The sequence below is a fragment of the Nerophis ophidion genome, linkage group LG08 (assembly GCF_033978795.1).
Source record: "Nerophis ophidion isolate RoL-2023_Sa linkage group LG08, RoL_Noph_v1.0, whole genome shotgun sequence".
Classification (NCBI taxonomy): Eukaryota; Metazoa; Chordata; class Actinopteri; order Syngnathiformes; family Syngnathidae; genus Nerophis; species Nerophis ophidion.
This window is the reverse complement of record NC_084618.1, coordinates 64,024,084-64,048,543: the sequence shown is the minus strand read 5'-3', so window position 1 is coordinate 64,048,543 and position 24,460 is coordinate 64,024,084. Positions and strand designations below refer to the sequence as shown.

Below are 24,460 nucleotides of genomic sequence, written 5' to 3'. Positions count from 1 at the left end.
TTGGGTAATCACATGTTATTACTCGCTTGCATAGTTTAATTAATTTACCAAAAGACCCTAATAATTGCACACAAATACAATTTGGTTGTCAGAATGTCATACAGGAACATTTATCAAATGTTTAACTTGAATGAACGTTATTTATTTGCTCAAAAACTTTTTTTCTAAAAGTCCCATTAGGGTCAGGTTCCTTTTTTTTTTTCAGCGAGCACACCAGTCGGAGTCTCCTCACTCATCTTTGCACCGACGTATGCATTGATCTGATCAACGGACCACATAACCGTGCCGCTTTTCGGATAACCATCCGACTATTACGGTAATAGTCAAGAGTAAATTGTAAGATTAACATGCCTACAAACATGATTAATGCAATTTTCCTTTGTGATATATACATACATTTATACATACAAACAAATATAAATAAATACATACATGCATCCAAATTAATAAATAAAATATATACATAGATATATTTCAAGTGCCATTATTAATTTTTTAAGATGTCATTAATTACACTAATGAATTTGGATTAATGACAATCACACTTGTGAATTTTGATTAATCACAGGTTCTTAACGTAGGCCCCAATATTTTGACACAAATGTAAATCTATTGCATTATTGGAATCATACAGGAACATTTTTAAATGTTTTACTTGAATGCATGGAAATCATTTGCTCAAGACCTGGTATTAGTTTTATTCAAAGTCTCAAAGATCAGGGTGTATTTTTAATTGCCAATGGGCACACCAGTCAGATTCTCCTCATTCACCTTTGCATTGACGTATGCATTGACCTGATCACTGACAGTATAACAACCCGTGCCGCCTCTCAGGTAACCATCTGCGGTTAAGGTAAAGGAGCATGAACAGTAAAAAAAAAGGTTGTAATCAATCTGAGTTTAAACATGGCTGATGCGTTAAGACATTAAATTTGAAAGCCCTAATATTGATATAAAAAAATAGAACAGACAAAATGAAAAATATATTAATAAAAAAATATGAAAATAAGAAGAAAAGTCTTCAAAATGTTAATCTCCAACTATTATGCTGCCACCTTATACTATAGCTTTGGCAGACTCTCCTTTCTTTACTCTGCTGCCATTGGTTGGCTGGGGGGAGCTTGCTTGTTTGCTGGTTTATTAGGACAACTGTGTGTGTGTGTGTGTGTGTGTGTGTGTGTGTGTGTGTGTTGAAGAATTTAGGTTACATCCTGTCGAGAGTGAGAGGATTTGGCTCGAGGGAGGGTTATTTTTGATAAGCTGTGTGCGCCACTGATGAAACTTGTATTGGGACAACTTTGTGACGGACTTTGTTTTGTGTTTGAGTGTGTGTGTCTGTGTGGACCCCACAGAACACAAACCAAGAACAAAGATATAAAGCATAGGTCCAGACTCTGGATTTCTGTGAATTATCTTCCTGTCAGGTACATCTTTGCAGCATGCCCTTTCTTTCATTTAATGTTTGTCTTTTTTGTCCGATTTCTCACAGCAAATGCCCTCTTTGTTATCATTTAGTCAACAGCTCGGTGTCCTCTACCATCAAGGCTAAAGTGCTTGTAAAAGGCTTTGGAAGGACGAAAAAGACAATCAACCTAAGTCTACTTGTCTTTTCTTAACATTGAACTGTGCAGTTTGCATGCCTTCCACTATAAAGGAGTACAAAAGATGAGAATCAATAGACAAGCTTTTTTTTACAATATACAGCTGTAACCTATTGAGATATGAATGTATATGTTCACAAATTACAGATACTAACATAGATACCATTAGGCCTTGGCGATATATGGATTTTATTGATAAATTAAAGTTTTTTGTTGCAGACTATAAGAAAAAAAAAAAATGAAAAAGTCTCTGTGTTGATATATTCCTCTCTACCCCGGTATTGAGCTCTGTATAACGGATAAACCACAGAAACCTCGACCATATATATATATATATATATATATATATATATATATATATATATATATATGTATATATATATATGTATATATATATATATATATATATATATATAACTTTTTTTTTCTCCCTTCTCGCATACTTTTTGCCCCCGGGAGCTTCCGTACCTTCCACCCTACCCCTTATTTCCTTTGCAGTGATTAAACACACCTAGTAAAATACAGTTAATGCTAACGCTAACCAGAGTGAGACGCTTGTTCCAAAGAATAGAAAAGTGTTGTCAGTAGTTTGGCTTTGCGGCAATAGCGTCAAACAGATAACTGCACGCTGCAAAGTTTGTAAAAAAGGGCAGCAGCACAATGAACCTATTCTGGCATCTGAAACAAGCCTCCATCCAAGTGCGGGAAATGCAACTCTTTACAAAGCAAACAAGACCACAAGAACAACAAACTGTAGCTAAAAAGCAGCCAATTGTGGTGGAATCATTTACACAAGGTACCATGTATGATAAGAAATAAGCACAGTGGAGAACAATCACTAAAGCAGTCGCTCTGCATGTCGCTAAAGATGTGGCACTCATACAGTGGAAAAGCCTGCGTCTATTATTCAAGACATAAGCTTCAGTTTGCGCTTAATTAATCTAATGTCGGACTTTATTTGCATGCAATTTGCAATGCTATATTTTTGTTTACTGAAGTATTTTATTTAAGACAGCTCTAAATGTATTTATTTGAAAATGATTCCATAAAAAGTGCAATTTATATCTGGTCTAAAAAGAACATTATACAAAATAGATTTTTTTAAGAGTAAGATGCAGTATATGCAGTGTGATTTCAAACTACTAGGCTATGATGGAAAAAAACCCCCCAAAAACAACTTGTTTTAAATTATCTCTCTATCAAATTGGACCGAGAAGTCAACAGATGGCACACTATTATTGACCATATGTGTCTGTTGGGTGTGTTGAAATGTTTTACTTTATTGTCGTTTTAATATACACAGATTAATTTATTTTTTATAGTTGCTACTGTGGAGTTAAAGGTTGTGCTATGGATTAGAGTTGATTAATTCACTTCGCATTACATACATAAATTAGAACTGCACTGATGTCAAACAGGATTATGGAATGGACTTAAGAAGTTTACTCTATGACGCTTTACTTCAAATACCACACAGCAGAGCTAGAAGATATTGAGCAGTGTTTCCCATACATAAAATTATTTCTGACGGCTCTCAATATTTACATTTAGATTGACACAAAGATTTGGCGTTGTCTTATTTCATTTTATTTGATGTGTTCGCCCTCGCTCACAAACACATTATAATGGGACTGTCTGTGTAGGTGTGTGTAGCTTGTCGTTGCAAAGCCGTCCAGTAGTAAGGATGAGCGGCACAGCCCAAAAAAAACCTATATCACGATATGTACTGCAGCCTCTTGCAATAGCAATACATTATTTGGCATATAAATGATAATAGAACCATTTTAGAACTCCTAATCCAGCTGCTGACCTATGCAGTAACATATTGCGTAATTTCCAGTTGTATAATTTTCTCAGAAGTAAAATTAATCTATTTGCTAATTTATTGTTATTAATTGCTTTTTTTCTGTTTCAACGCAGATCCATCTACACTTCTGTTAAAATGTATTATGCACTTCTGTTCTCCGTAATTTCATATGTTGTTTGGCTACTTTAAAGGATTAGTTTTGGGCCATACTCCAATTCTGATACTTAAAATTTTCCAAGATCGATGAATGATTACATTATTTACCGTATTTTTCGGACTATAAGTCGCATTTTTTTTTCATAGTTTGCCCGGGAGTGCGACTTATACTCAGGAGCGACTTATGTGTGGAATTATTAACACGTTACCGTAAAATATCAAATAATATTATTTAGCTCATTTACGTAAGAGACTAGATGTATAAGATTTCATTGGATTTAGTAATTAGGAGTGACAGATTGTTTGGTAAACGTATAGCATGTTCTATATGTTATAGTTATTTGAATGACTCTTACCATAATATGTTACGTTAACATACCAGGCACCTTCTCAGTTGGTTATTTATGCGTCATATAACTTATACTTATTCAGCCTGTTGTTCACTATTCTTTTTATTATTTTAAATTGCCTTTCGAATGTATATTCTTGGTGTTGGCTTTTATTAAATAAATTTCCCCCAAAAATTCGACTTATACTCCAGTGCGACTCATGTTTTTTCCCTTCTTTATTATGCATTTTCTGCAGGTGCGACTTATACCCCGGAGCGACTTATACTCCGAAAAATACGGTACATTTTCACATTTGCTATAATCCAGGAAAAATATTTTTAAATTATTTCCTACTATTGATTTAAAGTCTTCCTGTGGGGCGGTATAGCTCGGTTGGTAGAGCTACCGTGCCAGCAACTTGAGGGTTGCAGGTTCGATCCCCGCTTCCGCCATCCTAGTCACTGCCGTTGTGTCTTTGGGCAAGACACTTTACCCACCTGCTCCCAGTGCCACCCACACTGGTTTGAATGTAAAAATTAGATATTGGGTTTCACTATGTAAAGACCTTTGAGTCACTAGAGAAAAAGCGCTATATAAATATAATTCACTTCACTTCACTGTGTCCAGAGTATGTGAACAATAACAAAAACACCCCAAAATTTTTTGACAATTAAAAAATATAATTTTAACTACTGTATCGATCGGCCGACCTCTGCTTATATCCAGGAGTTATAAAAAAACATTTTATTTTCCGCCATGGAGGCAATAATTTGCACTGTGGAGGGACGTTACCCGCTAGTTTGCTTGCAGTTTTGTCGGTGTTAAATATGTAGAAAACAGCAAGAATGTGCCATCAACATATCATTAATGTATTCTCTACTTATCGCTATTTTCTTTTAATACTAAATACTGGTTATTAAGTACATATATTTCATCTGCTGATGTATTCCTGTTGCAGTAAAAAAAAAAGACAAAGTAATATCGGCCTATACTGATGAATGATTGCCTTTATTGATATATGTTGAAATGCCAATAATCGGTCGATCCTAAATCCACATGCAATATCATGATGACGATAGTATCAAAAACTCTATGGTCGACCACATTTAATACCCGTAACCCATCCCCACAGACACATTCTGTAATTATTTTGCTACTGTTTTAATAAGTTTTGGCGGTGACAAGCTAAAGCAAAGTGCACTTCTCGTAACAGCAACCATTGACACTCTTCTACAAGTGAAATGATAAAGCCGGAGGAACATCCTGTTTCCGTGAGATGCGTTCTGACAACTCACCAGCAGTTTCCCAGCAGCCCTTGGAGGATGTCAGAGGGTCGTGGCGTGCGGAAAACGGACCACTTGACGCCTCGGTCTTTGAAGTTGCTGCATTTGATCTCATGGGGGCGGAGCCACTTCTTGATTCGCTGCTGGACGCTGTCCCCCTCAGGGAAGCCTACGGACCGAGGGCCTGGGGGGAAGCTGTCATCCACAAAGTTCACCGTGTTCTTAAAGCGGCATGGACAGCAGAGGGTGAGAAGGAAGAGAAAGGGCGAGACAGCATTAGAGAACAGAGCATGATGGAATTTAATATATTTCCAGCAAACATCACATTCAATACCGATGCTCAGATTTGAGAATGAAAAAGGCAATCAATGGTCTTCTTTTGAGGTTTTGAGGTTGGAGTGGCATCATTCAATTGCACAGCAGGGGACCAAAGTGACACAACGTGCCACCCGGGAGGCAGGACCATCATGTGAACCTATTGCAAACTTTGCTATGAAATAAGAAGCAGCATCTTTACTGCTCGCGTCACCTTGCTACACAGTTACACGAGATAACAGATCAAGACACCCAATCCGACACACTACCTGCTCATCTAAAACCCTTTTGTACAGCGAGCACTCCGGTTTCCTATTTGCGGTGTCAAAAGCAGGATTGGCCAAATGTATTGTTGGCACCCCGCTGCAGTAGCGGTGAAGCAAATTGATTGCTCAACAGTGCCCCTCCCTTCATAATTCAATTCTGTAGCCTTGATGTGGCATTAGTGACCAGACAGTGTCAGCGCCTCGCCATCATCCAAGGATTCGATGACGCTCGCGGAAGTGCGTAGTTCACCAGTTTATGTACGACCTTTGAACTGGCTTTAAGTTTAATGGATTGTAGGTGACAATGCAATTTACCGCTGCAGCGTGGAATCTTTAGCCCTGGACTTCGAAATTATGTGTGGTGGAAAAAGGAGAACTGATACAATTGTGTACAGGTATATGGGCGTAATCATGATTTTATTACGAAATACTGTTAATTCCCAACGCCACCCCGGTTTTTTTCTCCTACAATTTGAACCCTTAAATAAAACAGTGTGGCTAATTCACATAATTTTTCCCCGATGGCGATGACACAAAAATAAAAAACAACAACAAGCAAGTACTTAGAAAAGGTGTGCAATTTTTTTGTGCTGTGACGCCATCTTTTGGACGAGTTGGCTCACTGCAGGTGCTGCAGTGTCCTTCCATTTAGTGCTTTACCCGAAAGTAGAAGAACCGTTCCGTATTTGAGCCATCCATAGCGTTTTTACTCGTATGGATTCTTCATTTATCATGCCAAGCAACCTTTTACAATACAAAAAAAAAAAATATTTATACTTACTAAACTGTTCCATGTGTGATGTCTGTAGGAGTGTTTTGATGCATATTTGTGCATGCTAACGTAATGTAATGAAGCGAGCGTCGTTAGCATTCGCTATCAAACATCCTGGATGAAAACACTTCATTAAACCTAAGAGGTGTTGCAAAAAGGAATGGGCAAAGAGGAATGGGCGGAATTGCCCAACATATAGGAGTGCTAAGCTTGTGGCATCGTAAGAAAAAATACTTGAGGCTGTCAAAGGTGCATCAACAAAGTATTGAGCAAATGCTGTGAATACCTCTGTACATGTTTGTTTTCTAGTTTTTCAAACATTTGCTTCATTTAAAAAAACGTTCACATTATGGGGTATCGTCTGTAGGATTTAGAAAGTAAACATTAATCTATTTCATTTTGAAATATGCAACATAACAAGATGTGGAAAATGTAAAGAGCTGTAAATACTTTCTAGATACATCGTACGAAACCAGTGAAGTTGGAACAGTGTAAATCGTAAATAAAGACAGAATACAATGATTTGCAAATCCTTTTCAACGTATATTCAATTGAATACACTGCAAAGAAAAAATACTTAACATTGAAACTAATAAACTTTTGTTAATTTTTGCACATATTAGCTCGTTTGGAATTTGATGCCAGCAAGATGTTTCAAAAAAGCTGGCACAAGACTGAGAAAGTTGAGGAATGCTTGTTTGGAACATCTCACTGGTGAGCAGGCTAATTGGGAACAGGTGGGTGCCACCATTGGGTATTAAAGCATTTTCTATGAAATGCTCAGTCACTCACAAACAAGGACGGAGCGAGAGTCAATACTTTGTGAACAAATGCGTGAGCAAATTTTCGAACAGTTTAAGGACAACATTTCTCAACAAGCTAGCAAGGAATTTAGGGATTTCACCATCTACAGTGCGTAATATCAAAAGGTTCAGAGAAAACCAACATTGAATGGCCGTGACCTTTGATCCCTCTGGCGGTATTGCATCAAAAAGCGACATCAGTGTGTCACCACGAGCTCAGAAATACTTCAGAAAACCACTGTCAGTAACAACAGTTGGTCGCTACATCTGTAAGTGCAAGTTACAACTCTACTATGCAAAGCAAAAGTCATTTATCAACAACACCCAGAAACGCTGCCGGCTTCGCTGGGCCCGAGCTCATCTAAGATGGACTGATGCAAAGTGTAAAAGAGTGTTGTGGTCTGGTGAGTCCACATTTTAAATTGTTTTTGGAAACTGTGGACGTCGTGTCCGCCGGACCAAAGAGGTAAAGAACCATTCTGACTGTTACAGGCGAACATTTCAAAAGCCAGCATCTATGATGGTATGGGAATGTATTAGTGCCCAAAGCATGGGTAACTTACACATCTGTGAAGGCACAATTAATGCTGAAAGGTACATGCAGGTTTTGGAGCAACATACAGTATTTTAGAATAGAATAGAATAGAGAGTACTTTATGTATCCCTGGGGGAAATTCAGCACCACAGTTCGCTCACAATAAACAATAATAATAATAAATAATATATGACATATAATATATATATAATATATTATATATAATATATAATATATGAATAATATACATATATTCTACATATAGTCTACATTTAAGTCTAGTCAAGACGGAACATATGCATTATACAGTCTGATGGCTGTCGGTATGAAGGACCTCCTGTGTCGTTCCATGTTACATTTTGGGAGTCTGAGCCTTCCACTGAACGTGCTCGTTCTCTCCGCAAGGTCCGAGTGTAGTGGGTGGGAGGTGTTGTCCATAATGTATAGGAGTTTTTCTAGACTTCTCCTCTCTGACACCACCGCCAGAGAGTCCAGCTCCACTCCCACCACGTTATTGGCCTTCTCTACCAACTTGTCCAGTCTGTTTGCGTCCCTCACTCTCAGCCCGCTGCCCCAGCAAGCCACGGCATACAAGAAAGCGCCCGCCACCACCGACTCGTTGAACATCTTCACCATCTTTGTACAGACGTTGAAGGATCCTAGCCTCCTGAGGAAGTAGAGGTGGCTCTGTCCCTTCTTGTAGAGGGCCTCAGCATGTTTTAAACCATTCACCTTGTTGTTGATGTGTACTCGGAAGTATTTATAATCCTCAACCATGTCCACATCGAGCCCCTAGATGGAAACAGGGGTCGCCGGAGTACTCCTCCTCCTTCCCAGGTCCACAACCAGCTCCTTGGTCTTCGTCACATTGAGCTGGAGGTGGTTCTTTCCACACCATGTGACAAAATCCTCCACCAGTGTCCTGTATTCCTCATCATCACCATCCTCAATACACCCCACTATTGCAGAGTCATCAGAAAACTTCTGAAGGTGTCAGGACTCTGATTGATAGTGGAAATCGGTGGTGTAAATGGTGAAGAGGAAGGGGGAGAGGACTGTACCCTGCGGGGCCCCGTGTTGCTGACCAGCCTGTCAGACACACAGTCTTGCAGTCGAACGTACTGTGGTCTGTCAGTCAGGTAATCTACAACCCAGGACACCAAGGGGGCCTCCACCTGCATCTTCTCCAACTTCACACCCAGTAGCCCAGGCCGTATAGTATTGAAAGCACTAGAGAAGTCAAAAAACATGACCCTCACACTGCTTGCAGGATTGTCAAGGTGGGTGTGGGCTCGGTTCAGAAGGTAAATGACTGCGTCCTCCACTCCCAGTCGTGGCTGGTTGGCGAAATGGAGCCATCCAAGCAACATCTTTTTCATGGACGCCCCTGCTTTGTTCAGCAAGACAATGCCAAGCCGTATTCCGAACGTATTTCAACAGCGTGGGTTCGTAGGAAAATGGTGCAGGTACTAGGCTAGCCCGCCTGTAGTCCAGACATGTCTCCAATTGAAAATGTGTGGCGCATTTTGAAGCATAAAATACAACAATGGAGACCCCGGACTGTTGAACAACTAAAGCTGTACATCAAGCAAGAATGGGAAAGAATTCCACCAGAAAAACTTCAAAAATTGGTCTCCTCAGTTCCAAAATGTTTACTGAGTGTTGGTAAAAGGAAATGCCATGTAACACAGTGGTAAAAATGCCCATGTACCAACTTGTTTGCAATGTGGTGCTGCCATTAAATTCTAAGTTAATGATTAGTTGCAAAAAAAAAATTTGGTTCTCAGGTCGAGCATTAAATATCTTGTCTTTGCAGTCTATTCAATTGAATATAAGTTGAAAAGGATTTGCAAATCATTGAATTCTGTTTTTATTTACGATTCACAAAATGTACCAACTTCACTGGTTTTGGGTTTTGTATGAGGATGAAAAAAAGAAAAAAACGCAGAATGTACATGTTTGGAATCCACGGGAAAAAAATGCAGAAAGTTTTCGAACTATGCTGTGATTTCAAGCTATGTTACAAATACACATTTGAAGTCGTCCAAATACAATTGTTACCTGTGTTCTGCACACACACAGGCCTCAATCTCAAAATCACTTTAGTTGGAATAAGAAGTTTGTGCTGCTAGTATAAAGGCTGCACACATTTCCAGTGATTCAATGTCTAATGTGTTTTTGAGTGTGATTCTCTAGTCCATAACAGTGGACACGTGCCAGCCTCTAAACCATAGACCACAGTCTTCGAGACAGCTCCCGGCGTACACAAACCTGGCAGGCATACAAGGCCTCCTATTTAGACGGTAGTAAGCTTGTAGCCAAATATCATACGTGGTTCAGACAACCCCGCTCGTCTCCAAAACGTGCCAACAAAAATACATGGAGGCAGATTTTACACCATCACACTTTCAAGGTGCAACAAAAGGAATTCTCAGCACACTGCCGGATAGCAAGAACGTCATGGGCAGAGAACAGCTGCTTACTCTGAGGAGTCACAACAACATAGTCAATAATCACGATTAGCCACATATGTGCTTTAATGATGTTACAGAATAAAAAAGGCAAATCACTAAGGGAGAAATATTCCTTAAGAATGTTTGTGCTGATCAAAAAGGTCAACTATTTTAAATGTGAGTAACATTAGGACCCAGTCAGTAGTGCAGCTGTAATGATTGAAGATGATTACATGAACAGGGGTCTAAAAAGCAGCCACACTATAAAGCAGGGATATTCAAATAAATTGTTTTAGTTGGCCACATTTCCAAAGAGCTAAAGACTTGGGGGCCTTCTCTCTCCCTTGAAAGTGGTAATTTCAATGTTGCCTATTTATCTTGTCAGAATATATATATATATATATATATATATATATATATATATATATATATATATATATATATATATATATATACACACACACACACATATATATATACATATATATATAAATATATATATATATATATATATATATATATATATACATATACATATATATATATTATATATATATACATATATATATATATATATATATATATATACAAACCCCGTTTCCATATGAGTAGGGAAATTGTGTTAGATGTAAATATAAACGGAATACAATGATTTACAAATCATTATCAACCCATGTTCAGTTGAATATGCTACAAAGACAACATACTGGATGTTGAAACTGATAAACCTTTTTTTTTTGCAAATAATCATTAACTTTAGAATTTGATTCCAGCAACAAGTGACAAAGAAGTTGGGAAAGGTGGCAATAAACACTGAAAAAGTTGAGGAGTGCTCATCAAACACCTATTTGGAACATCCCACAGGTGTGCAGGCTAATTGGGAACAGGTGGGTGCCATGACAGCTTCCCAAAAAATTCTCAGTTTTTCACAGGAAAGGATGGGGCGAGGTACACCCCTTTGTCCACAACTGCGTGAGCAAATAGTCATGCAGTTTAAGAACGTTTCTCAAAGTGCAATTGCATGAAATTTAGGGATTTCAACATCTACGGTCCATAATATCATCAAAAGGTTAAGAGAATCTGGAGAAATCACTCCACGTAAGCGGCATGGCCAGCAACCAACATTGAATGACCATGACCTTTGATCCCTCAGACAGCACTGTATCAAAAATCGACGTCAATCTCTAAAGGATATCACCACATGGGCTCAGGAACACTTCAAAAAAACACTGTCACTAAATACAGTTTGTCGCTACATCTGTAAGTGCAAAGTTAAAGCTCTACTATGCAAAGCGAAAGCCATTTATCAACAACATCCAGAAGCACCGCCGGCTTCTCTGCGTCCGAGATCATCTAAGATGGACTAATGCAAAGTGGAAAAGGGTTCTGTGGTCTGACGAGTCCACATTTCAAATGGATTTTGGAAACTGTGGATATTTGTGTCCTCGGAAAGAAAGAGGAAAATAACCATCCGGATTGTTATAGGAGCAAAGTTCAAAAGCCAGAATCTGTGATGGTATGGTGGTGCATTAGTGCCCAAGGCAAGGGTAACTTACACATCTGTGAACAAATGTTGTCAAGAGGAGTGGTCAAAAATTCAACCAGAAGCTTGCTAAAAGCTTGTGGGTGGCTATCAAAAGCACCTCGTTGCAGTGAAACTTGCCAAGGGACATGTAACCAAATATTAACATTGCTGTATGTATACTTTTGACCCAGCAGATTTGGTCGCATTTTCAGTAGACTCATAATAAATTCATAAAAGAACCAAACTTCATGAATGTTTTTTGTGAGCAACAAGTATGTGCTCCAATCACTCTATCACAAAAAAATAAAAGTTGTATAAAGTATTGGAAATTCAAGACAGCCAGGACATTATGTTTTTTACAAGGGTATGTAAACGTTTGATCGCAACTGTAATAAGAGCAGTGCGGTCTTAAAAGTAACCCGAGACTTCATGGAAGTAAAGCGTGTAAAATGAAGTGAAACGAAGATATCTGCTGCAGCAACCTCGGGAAATGTTTGTTAATGTTCATAATATTAAACATGTTAATGTTTCAGTTTGGCATAGTCAGGACGTTTTGTACTCATACACCATGGTCTCTGGTATGGATGGGCACGCTCTTCACAAGGCTATTCTCTGCCACCGTCTCTGTGAAAGTGCTTCTTTTGATATGTTAATATCGCCGACTATCACCCTCACTGAATCATGGCAGCCAAAATCGTGATCGTTCTTGAAATTAGATAAATTTGTCGCCCTAACGAATGATATTACTAAAGAAGAACAAATAACTACTGACTGCATCTCAAGTAGACACACCACAGCACCACCTTAGTTACAGACATCAAATTACGAAAATAACTGACAAAAAGGAGAGGACTTAAAGGGGTGTCTTGAAAAACGCCTCAGTGATGTAAATCACAATTTTGGTCCAACTGTTCTATATTTGCAATTGCCAGCAGGGTTAAAATGTCAATGCAAGGATCTGCCAATGTGTCTACAGTGGTCCGAGTTCATCTATACACCAGTCGCAGCACTCTGTTTTTAGGGCTTGGCGGCAAAAATGTTTGTCTCCCAAGTTCTGAACTGAACTTGGGGGTCGGTATGGTGTCATTCCTGAGCCGGACTTGGCCCTCAGGCAGCCATTTAAATAGCTGTGCTATCCATCCATCCACCCATTTTCTACCGCTTGTCCCTTAGCTATTAAGGAGACCTAAACTGAAACACCAGTCAGAGACAAGTGAAAGAGTACATACAGACTAAGCTGCATTTCAAAAATTTGTACATAAATTGTATCATTAAATCTAATGATTTTTTCTTTTTGAGTCATGCTAGGCTTGCACGCCTAAATTCATTAGCTTGGCTCATTTTCCTTCAGACAAGAAGCTAACCACAGAGGATTCAGCAAATTACACTAAACCACTGTGGCAAACCTCTAAATTATGACATACAAAAGGAGTCTTCCACTTATTTAGTGCGTTTCAACTGACCATATATGCCTTGAAGAAATAATTATTATTATTATTTTCACTGGAATGAAATATCATTCATAGTCTTGCTCCAAAAAAAATAAAAGAGTTGCTCCAGATGATGCCGCTTGTGATTACCATAGGGAAGGGGATCGTTTTTTCCCAGCTTTCTAGCTTTGAGGCTAAAAATAGGTCCTTTGCATGTTCACACACATGGAGTCAGCCACAAAAACTTTACGACATGGTAGGAGTGAGTGATTTTATGTGTAAATGGTACCGACTCGAGTGCATACATTTGATATGAACAAGCGGAAGAAGTAGGGAGCCGGTTGAGCATAAGGATGGATGTGAAGGTTGCTGAGGGATCATTTTAATGTCATTTCCAGAATTGAAGAAAATATTAGGAAAGTGGAGGTGGAGGGGTCTTAAATAAATTACTTGGAGAGCACAGACCTCCACCAAGCTCTATTTACAAATTGATCAGAATCCTTTTAAAAAATCCCAACACTAGATTTTGATCCTGATCACCCCCAAAATATAATCACGTGTTTCTTATCCCATTTCTGACATTTTCTGAAACTTTAATGGAAATCCGCTAATAACTTTTTGAACGTTGTTTCTAACTAATTAACAACAAACAAATACAGGGAATCAAATGATAAATGAAATCAGTAAATCCCTCCATGTTTGTTTTGTTGGTCTGGTGCTTCGGGTCTTAGCAGTTGGGCGCTTTTGTTCTATAGCGGAATAAAATAAATGGAATAAGCACACTTGTTAGTCATTCAGTCTCTTTGTCTCTGTGTATGGAGGCAGGGACGCTAGCAAACACACACATAGAAATTGAGCATCAAAACATAAAAGTGACAAAAAATGCTCTTGATCACTTACAAAATCAAATCACTTGTTCATTATTACATTTTTGAAGGTTTCATCAAAATCCGCCCGGAACTTTATGTACTATGTTGATAACCAACTAACTTGCAAGTGGAAACAACCCCCCAAAACATGTTTTGGTGAAAATTATGAGGTCCATAAATCCTCCAAAGATAAAAGCTAAATTAGTGAAATAAAAGTCTCAAAAGTGATACAATTTTAGTATATTGCAGAGTTAATGCTTCCTAATGGTGTAATATTTCAGCCATAATGAGTCATAAACATTTGATATATTTTCTCTCACCTCTCTGCAGAAGCTGACAATGTTTTCCCAAAGCTCCTTGGCTTCACCCTCGTCATTTCGCCGACGGGCCTCCACGTGCATGCTTTCCCTCCTCTTCAGAGGCTTGACCACCTTGCGAAGGGTGAGGTACTGCTGCGGTGTGTGGCACGCTGCGCAGTTCTTGGCCTTGATGTCATTGAGTAGCGTGCACGCTGGGCAACTCCACTGCTTTGTCCTCTCCAAGGAGGAACTAGAAGAAGCCGCAGACGAGGAGGGGAAACCTCTGCCCTGCTTCCGTGTTTTATGACCCGATGAAGATGCAACTGACGAGGGATTGCAGGAGCACGCTGTGCCAGACCCAGATGGGACCTGGCCGCAGTGTGAACAGCAGCGGGGTAGGAGTGCCTGCTGCTCCTGAAAACCGTGCAGTTTGGACGAACCGCAGGCTGAGCATTTAGGAACGCCTGTGGGATTGCGCAAAGTGCATTTAGAGCAGGCCCAGGTGCTGAAGTCTGGGCTAGAGGGGCTGGCCGGTGTGAAGCGTACGGTCTCGCAACCCAAATCGATCAGGTCAGCACCAGCCCGTGATGATCGGCAGGTCTCACACTTGGACAACCCATTTGGGTTAGCCAAAGAGCAGCCTGGGCACTTCCAGATGGGGACCGTTTCGTCTTCTTCCAAGATACTGAGGCGCTTGCTGGGGTAGGAGGGTTCTTGCGGTTGGGCATGTTTGGGTTTGGAAGAACGCTGTGGACCAGGCTGTGGGGGCACACCCGTGCTTGATGGAGAGGTGGGACTTGGCGTGTTATTACCTGGGTTTGGTGGCCGCCCTGTTGGAGGCACTTCTCTCCTACTTCGTGGCACAGGGTTGTTCTGGAGGGAGGAGAAAGCACTAAAAGCAGAAGAGAGGGGCTGTGAGGACACATGGGGAGGTTCTTGGGTGTCACATGGAGGAGGTGGAGGGGAATCATCTGTTAAGTCTATTAGTAGAGGGGCGGTCCCGGCTGACCCCACCGGGAACCCCAGTACAGCCGTGCGAACCTCAGGCACCACCAGTGCCTCAGGGGGGATTTTAGGTAGAGAAAGTTTCCTGGGTCCACCACAGGCTGAACAGGACAGTGCAACAGGTGTGTTGAGAAGTGTGCAGCGAGGGCAAGCCCATCCCAGATGCTGCATGTTTGAACTAACCACCTCTCCATTACTCTCAGAGTGTCTCAACATGTCCTCTTTCAACGGAACCTGTCCTTGCGGTTCTGAAAGCACCGTGGGCTTGACGGTTGGCGTCAAGGCTTCCGTAGGAACAGGGGGGAGACCGTTTGAAGTGGCAGCGACGGTCGTGATGGCAGGTGCAGGTGTGGTAGTGGACGGTCCGAACCCGCAGACGGTGCAGGCTCTCGATCCCTGAGGATTGTTGAGGGTACAGCGGGGGCAAGCCCAGCGGTGCTCCTCGCTGCTGCTCAGGCGAAGGATCTGGTTGAGATCGGGTTTCTGGCGCGGGGCCTCACAGATGGAACAGCGGGGTGCTCCGCCCACATTTAGGAAGGTGCAGCGTCCACATGACCACTCGCTGCCTCGCACCGCAGCTGCCATGGAGCCAGGAGAGTGAGAGTGGCTGCAAAAGACCAAAGTGAACAGTAAGAACACATTTAAAAAATCTGTTTTCCCTACCGTTATATTTGTGGGCCACCCCACCCTCCCGAGAAAGTCAAGTTAATTTAATTTGTGTTTCAACTGTTAAATGGGTTATACTTGTATAGCACTTTCCTACATACAAGGTACTCAAAGAGCTTTGACACTATTTCCACATTTACCCATTCTCACAAACGCTCGCACACATTGACACACTGATGGCGGGAGCTGCCATGCAAGGTCCTAACCACAACCCATCAGAAGCAAGGGTGAAGTGTCTTGCTCAAGGACACAATATATGTGACTAGGTAGGTGGAAGCCTGGGATCTAACGAGGAACCCTCAGGTTGCTGGTACAACCGCTTTACAAAGCCAGCCACGCCGTTCGCAACATTAATCATTTAAGGAACCCTTCCATATAGAATAGGTCTATAGCTTGTTCTTATAGTAAAACGGACTACAAAGTCCGTTTCCATATGAGTTGGGAAATTGTGTTAGATGTAAATAGAAACAGAATACAATGATTTGCAAATAATTTTCAACCCATATTCAGTTAAATATGCTACAAAGACAACATATTTAATGTTCAAACTGATAAACCTTTTTTTTTTTTGCAAATAGTCATTAACTTTAGAATTTGATGCCAGCAACACGTAACAAAGAAGTTGGGAAAGGTGGCAATAAATACTGATAACGTTGAGGAATGTTCACCAAACACTTATTTAGAACATCCCACAAGTGTGCAGGCTAATTGGGAACAGGTGGGTGCCATGATTGGGTATAACAGCAGCTTCCATGAAATGCTAAGTAATTCACAAACAAGGATGGAGCGAGGGTCACCACTTTGTAAGCAAACTGTCGAACAGTTTTAGAACAACATTTCTCAACGAGCTATTGCAAGGAAATTAGGGATTTTACCATCTACGGTCTGTAAAATCATCAAAAGGTTCAGAGAATCTGGAGAAATCACTGCACGTAAGCGATGATATTACGGACTTTTGATCCCTTAGGCGGTACTGCATCAAAAACCAACATCAGTGTGTAAAGGATATCCCCACGTGGGCTCAGGAACACTTCATAAAACCACTGTCTGTAACTACAGTTGGTTGCTACATTTGTAAGTGCAAGTTAAAACTCTGCTATGCAAAGCAAAACCCATTTATCAACAATATCAAGAAACACTGCCGGCTTCGCTGGGCCCGAGCTCATCTAAGATGGACTGATGCAAAGTGGAAAAGTGTTCTGTGGTCTGACGAGTCCACATTTCAAATTATATTTGGAAACTGTGGACGTGGTGTCCTCCGGAACAAAGAGGATTGTATATATGTCAACGTGAATGACTGCTCGCCGACTGCTCTTGTTGCAAAAAAGCTAAGTATCGTTCTATCTGTGTGATTTTAACTGTTTTGCAGCTTTATTTACAACTTATCGAACATATTTAATAGTTCCATTTAACTTGCAAATCACCCGATCTCTGTCTCACCACTCCGCCCTCAGCTAGCTAGCTGCTAAGCTAACGAGGCTAGCGGAGAAAGGCAGCGCCGGTCTGAAGGAAGCTTCTCCCCCGCCACCGTGACCATCACTTCCCGAAGACAGCTGGCACCACACTCGGCGACGGAAAGTTTCTGTGAGTATGGCTTCCTGCGCTTCGTGCACTTTACTCATGGATAGGTTGGCTTTGCTAGAGAGCCGTGTCCGCCAGTTAGAGCAGTGTAATTTCGTAACTTTAGATGTTGCGGACACATCTGCTAGCGTTAGCTGTAGCGAGCTAACTAGCCCAGCTTGTAGCAGCCCTAATCGGCCTACAAGCTACGGTGTACCGGTTGAGACGCATAATAGATTTAGCCCTTTAGCTAGTCCTACACCCCAGTCTACCGGGCACCACACTTTAGTCATAGGGGACTCCATCACCCGAAACATAAAGCTTAGCAAACCAGCCACAATTAAGTGTATTCCCGGGGGCAGAGCACCTGACATTGAAGCTAATCTTAGGGAGCTAACTCGCAACAGGTCTAATAAACACGTACGGCAGGCTAACCGCACCACTAGTTATGCGAATATAGTAATACACGTTGGCTCCAATGACGTTAGGATGAGACAATCAGAGATTACAAAGAGAAACATAGCCAGGGCTTGTAATCTCGCCAGAAAGATGTCCAGGCATCGAGTAATTGTCTCTGGCCCCCTGCCTGGGAGAGGCAATGATGAGAGATATAGCAGATTAGTCTCTCTTAACAGGTGGCTGGATAGCTTCTGCAGACAACAGGGATTTACGTTTATTGATAATTGGCCCTCTTTCTGGGGAAAACCTGGCTTGCTGAGGAGAGACGGCCTTCACCCTAACCAGGAAGGCGCTATCCTCTTATCTCGGAACATAGACTTCGCATTGAGCCACATTTGACTAACTGCACTAGAGCAAGCCCGGTCACAGGCAATTACAGAGCCTGCTAGCCTGGGTATGGAGTCAGTTAAGTTAGAACTAGCCAGCGCCAGGCTGGATGATCCCTGTACACATAGCAATTTTCGTAGAATAATACACAACTCACAAAATGTTTTTTCTACTGTGTCTATGACTACGTCAGAGTTAGACATGCGCTCTACTGAGGTGGCAAATTATGATGCGTTCAGTTTATCGCAGCGCCAAGTAGACAATCTGAAAATTCCCGTCATATCAATTCCTAGATATGGTCGTAATTATTTTAAGTACACTGCGCATAATAAACGTAACATTATTAATATTGCTACGACGGATAATTTCATCAACAACTCCTTAAAACAGCCCACTACCTATAATATGGGCTTTCTAAACATCAGATCTTTGTCTCCCAAAACGTTATTAGTCAATGAGGTCATTAGAGACAACAACCTTAACGTCATCGGTCTTAGCGAAACCTGGCTTAAACCAGACGAGTTTTTTGCGATAAATGAGGCATCCCCTCCTAACTATACGAATGCGCATATTGCCCGTCACCTCAAAAGGGGAGGGGGTGTCGCACTAATATACAACGAAAACTTTAACTTTAGTCCTAACTTAAATAATAAATATAAATCGTTTGAGGTGCTTTCTATGAAGTCTGCCACACCTCTGCCTCTGTGCCTGGCCGTTATCTACCGCCCCCCAGGGCCCTATTCGGACTTTATTAGTGAATTCTCAGAGTTTGTTGCTGATCTAGTGACGCACGCCGATAATATAATTATAATGGGGGACTTTAATATCCATATGAATACCCCATTGGACCCACCGTGCGTGGCGCTCCAGACTATAATTGATAGCTGTGGTCTTACACAAATAATAAATGAACCGACGCATCGCAGCGGCAATACGATAGACCTAGTGCTTGTCAGAGGTATCACCGTCTCCAAAGTTATGATACTCCCGTATACTAAAGTAATGTCCGATCATTACCTTATAAAATTCGAAGTTCAGACTCATGTTCGGCAAGCTAATAAGAATAATAACTGCTATAGCAGCCGCAACATTAATGCTGCCACAACGACGACTCTTGCGGACCTACTGCCCTCGGTAATGGCACCGTTCCCAAAGTATGTGGGCTCTATTGATAACCTCACTAACAACTTTAACAACGCCCTGCGCGAAACCATTGATAGTATAGCACCGCTGAAGTTAAAAAAGGCTCCAAATAGGCGTACGCCATGGTTTACTGAAGAAACTAGAGCTCAGAAATTATTATGTAGAAAGCTGGAACGCAAATGGCGCACGACTAAACTTGAGGTGCACCATCAAGCATGGAGTGATAGTTTAATAACTTATAAACGCATGCTTACCTTAGCTAAAACTAATTATTACTCAAATCTCATCCGCATTAATAAAAACGATCCAAAATTTTTGTTTAGTACTGTAGCATCGCTAACCCAACAAGGGACTCCTTCCAGTAGCTCCACCCATTCGGCAGATGACTTTATGAAGTTCTTTAATAAGAAAATTGAACTTATTAGAAAGGAGATTAAAGACAATGCGTCCCAGCTACAACGGGGTTATAGTAACACAGATACGATTGTATATACGGCGGATACTGCAAATATCCAAAATAGTTTCTCTCGTTTTGATGAAATAACATTAGAAGGATTGTTACAACGTGTAAATGGAATAAAACAAACAACATGTTTACTTGACCCACTTCCTGGGAAACTTATCAAGGAGCTTTTTGTATTATTAGGTCCATCAGTGCTAAATATTATAAACTTATCACTTTCCTCGGGCACTGTTCCCGTTGCATTCAAAAAAGCGGTTATTCATCCTCTCCTTAAAAGACCTAACCTCGATCCTGACCTCATGGTAAACTACCGACCGGTGTCTCACCTTCCCTTTATTTCGAAAATCCTCGAAAAAATTGTTGCGGAGCAGCTAAATGAGCACTTAGCGTTTAACAATCTATGTGAAACCTTTCAATCCGGTTTCAGGGCAAATCACTCGACTGAGACAGCCCTCGCAAAATTGACTAATGATCTATTGCTAACGATGGACTCTGATGCGTCATCTATGTTGCTGCTCCTCGATCTTAGCGCTGCTTTCGATACCGTCGATCATAATATTTTATTAGAGCGTATCAAAATACGAATTGGTATGTCAGACTCAGCCCTGTCATGGTTTAACTCTTATCTTACTGATAGGATGCAGTGCGTCTCCTATAACAGTGTGACCTCGGACTATGTTAAGGTAACGTGTGGAGTTCCCCAGGGTTCGGTCCTTGGCCCTGTACTCTTCAGCATCTACATGCTGCCGCTAGGTGACGTCATACGCAAATACGGTATTAGCTTTCACTGTTATGCTGATGACACCCAACTTTACATGCCCCTAAAGCTGACCAACATGCCGGACTGTAGTCAGTTGGAAGCGTGTCTTAATGAAATTAAACAATGGATGTCCGCTAACTTTTTGCAACTTAATGCCAAAAAAACGGAAATGCTGATTATCGGTCCTGCTAGACACCGACCTCTATTTAATAATACAACTTTAACATTTGACAACCAAATAATAAAACAAGGTGACTCTGTAAAAAATCTGGGTATTATCTTCGACCCAACTCTCTCCTTTGAGTCACACATTAAAAGCGTTACTAAAACGGCCTTCTTTCATCTCCGTAATATCGCTAAAATTCGCTCCATTTTGTCCACTAAAGACGCCGAGATCATTATCCATGCGTTTGTTACGTCTCGTCTCGATTACTGTAACGTATTATTTTCGGGTCTCCCCATGTCTAGCATTAAAAGATTACAGTTGGTACAAAATGCGGCTGCTAGACTTTTGACAAGAACAAGAAAGTTTGATCATATTACGCCTGTACTGGCTCACCTGCACTGGCTTCCTGTGCACTTAAGATGTGACTTTAAGGTTTTATTACTTACGTATAAAATACTACACGGTCTAGCTCCAGCCTATCTTGCCGATTGTATTGTACCGTATGTCCCGGCAAGAAATCTGCGTTCAAAAGACTCCGGCTTATTAGTGATTCCTAGAGCTCAAAAAAAGTCTGCGGGCTATAGAGCGTTTTCCGTTCGGGCTCCAGTACTCTGGAATGCCCTCCCGGTAACAGTTCGAGATGCTACCTCAGTAGAAGCATTTAAGTCTCATCTTAAAACTCATTTGTATACTCTAGCCTTTAAATAGACCTCCTTTTTAGACCAGTTGATCTGCCGCTTCTTTTCTTTCTCCTATGTCCCCCCCTCCCTTGTGGAGGGGGTCCGGTCCGATGACCATGGATGAAGTACTGACTGTCCAGAGTCGAGACCCAGGATGGACCGCTCGTCGGGACCCAGGATGGACCGCTCGCCTGTATCGGTTGGGGACATCTCTACGCTGCTGATCCGCTTCAGATGGTTTCCTGTGGACGGGACTCTCGCTGCTGTCTTGGAGCCACTATGGATTGAACTTTCACAGTATCATGTTGGACCCGCTCGACATCCATTGCTTTCGGTCCCCTAGAGGGGGGGGGGTTTGCCCACATCTGAGGTCCTCTCCAAGGTTTCTCATAGTCAGCATTGTCGCTGGCGTCCCACTGAATGTGAATTCTCCCTGCCCACTGGGTGTGAATTTTCCTTGCCCTTTTGTGGGTTCTTCCGAGGATGTTGTAGTCGTAATGATTTGTGCAGTCCTTTGAGACATTTGTGATTTGGGGCTATATAAATAAACATTGATTGAGGAAAATAACCATCCGGATTGTTATGGGTGCAAAGTTCAAAAGCCAGCATCTGTGATGGTATGGGGGTGCATTAGTGCCCAAGGCATGGGTAACTTACACATCTGTGAAGGCACCATTAATGCTGTAAGGTCCATACAGGTTTTGGAGCAACATATGTTGTCATCCAAGGAACGTAATCATGGACTTATCATGGCTTATTTCAGCAAAACAATGCCAAGCCACGTGTTACAACAGCTTGGCTTCGTAGTAAAAGAGTGCGGGTACTTTCCTGGCCCGCCTGCAGTCTAGACCTGTCTCCCATCGAAATTGTGTGGCACATTATGAAGCGTAAAATTTACAAACATACATACATTTTTATTGAAATACGACAACAATACCCCGGACTGTTGAACAACTTAAGCTGTACATCAAGCAAGAATGGTAAAGAATTCCACTTTCAAAGCTTCAACAATTAGTTTCCGCAGTTCCCAAACGTTTATTGAGTGTTGTTAAAAGAAAAGGTGATGTAACACAGTGGTGAACATGCCCTTTCACAACTACTTTGGCACGTGTTGCAGCCATGAAATTATAAGTTAATTATTAATTGCATAAAAATAAATACAGTTTATGAGTTTGAACATGAAATATCTTGTCTTTGTAGTGCATTCAATTGAATATGGGTTGTAAAGGATTTGCAAATCATTGTATTCCGTTTACATTCACATCTAACACTATTTCCCAACTCCTATGGAAACGGGTTTGTAAATACCCTCACCTTATGTATCTTATTCAAATCAGTGGTTCTCAAACTTTTTTCACCAAGTACCACCTCAAAAAACACTTGACTCTTCAAGTACCACTATAATGACCAACATTAAAATACAGTAGCGTAGTAGGCCTAAATATTGATAAAAAGCAAGGCAGAGGTTTTGTTTAACAAGTTTATTTAATATTTTTGGCCAATGTAACATTACACACACTTTGAACAGTAACACTGTGTTTGAATATTTAATTAAGTGATTATTAAGCGTAACACCTGAGGCTTCGGACTACACAACTTGAGAAACTCTGATTTACATGACAGCATGCCATTTCTGTCTCCACGTGGTTGCATGGGAAATAGCAATTTATCTGTGGAATCCTTAAGAGTCCTTGCATTACTTTCTATTATAAAAGAGGCTGATTATCAAATATAATTGTAAAAGAGTTATCGCAATACAGTCGGCTTTATTGTGTAAATATAGTGATGGGTCACACAAAACTGAAGCCCCAACGCCTTGTGAAACACAAGGAGCGAGACTGTGTCCATTGTGTGTGTCAATAGAAAAAAGAAAAAACATGTGACCAATACAGCTGATGTGTCATATGACTGTGAAGCACCAAACTGTGTTAATCAAGAAGTTCTTTCAGCTCACGAGTGCCACCACCTACTAAATGCTAAAGTCAGAAGAGTAGCGTGTCAAGTTTGACATCAGCTTTTGTCTCCATCATTGAGAAAAAACTAAAATTCCAATGTGTGAGATCATTTTGCTCTTGTAGCACAATATGCAGTAAATGTTCTTCTGTACCAATCAGCTGTTCATAATGAGTCATTTTCTTAAACTACATGACATAATCCAATACAGTTGCCTTTAAGTTATGTTTATGGCCTCACAAAGGGCTCTACCTGCAAATATACAGTCTGCTTTCACCACTAAGAGATGGTCCACCTGAACTCAGGGGTGTCCCGAAATTCAAACATAACACAGTAAATTCCACATTTAAGGCTCAAACGTTATCTATAGCGGCGGTGAAACTGTGGGACAATGTGAGCGGAGAAATTAAAGTGTCTTCTAAAGTGTTCAACCTTGTGGTAAAAAATGTGTTGTTGGGAAACTATCAAAAACATGACTAGTTGTTTGGACTAACTCAACTGTGGGACACAGGTGCAAAATAACTCACTGTGGAATAAGGGACATAACACACCAGACAAGGCTTCAGAAGACGAAAGATACCCAGGCAAGATGGAGCTAATCTCATGGTCGCTCAATGCTATTGAAAAAGTGTTTACAACATGTTAAAATTGGTTCATAAATCAGCACAAAATAACACAAGAAGAAACATGAATTGGACATCATGTGGACTAAAAATATAAAATAAATAATACTTTTAAAGATTCAATGAATCAAACAAAATATATCCATATTGGTGAATGTATACCGACTTTCTCATTATCATCCATTGTCATGTTACTTCTTCTGAAATTATCA

The 24,460-nt window shown here is 40.8% G+C and overlaps 1 protein-coding gene across 4 annotated transcripts in view; it reads right to left on the bottom strand.

Annotated features, from left to right (window-relative positions):
* capn15 (calpain 15) overlaps positions 1 to 24,460 on the bottom strand; it is a 103,267-nt gene that overhangs the window by 36,857 nt on the left and 41,950 nt on the right. For all 4 annotated transcript variants that reach the window (XM_061909328.1, XM_061909327.1, XM_061909326.1 and 1 more), the window contains 2 exons: positions 14,465 to 16,055; positions 5,189 to 5,397 (listed from right to left, as the gene is read on the bottom strand). In XM_061909328.1, coding sequence (XP_061765312.1) covers positions 5,189 to 5,397; positions 14,465 to 16,033 — 1,778 coding nt within the window. In that variant the 5' untranslated portion in view covers positions 16,034 to 16,055. The remainder of the gene's footprint in view (positions 1 to 5,188; positions 5,398 to 14,464; positions 16,056 to 24,460) is intronic.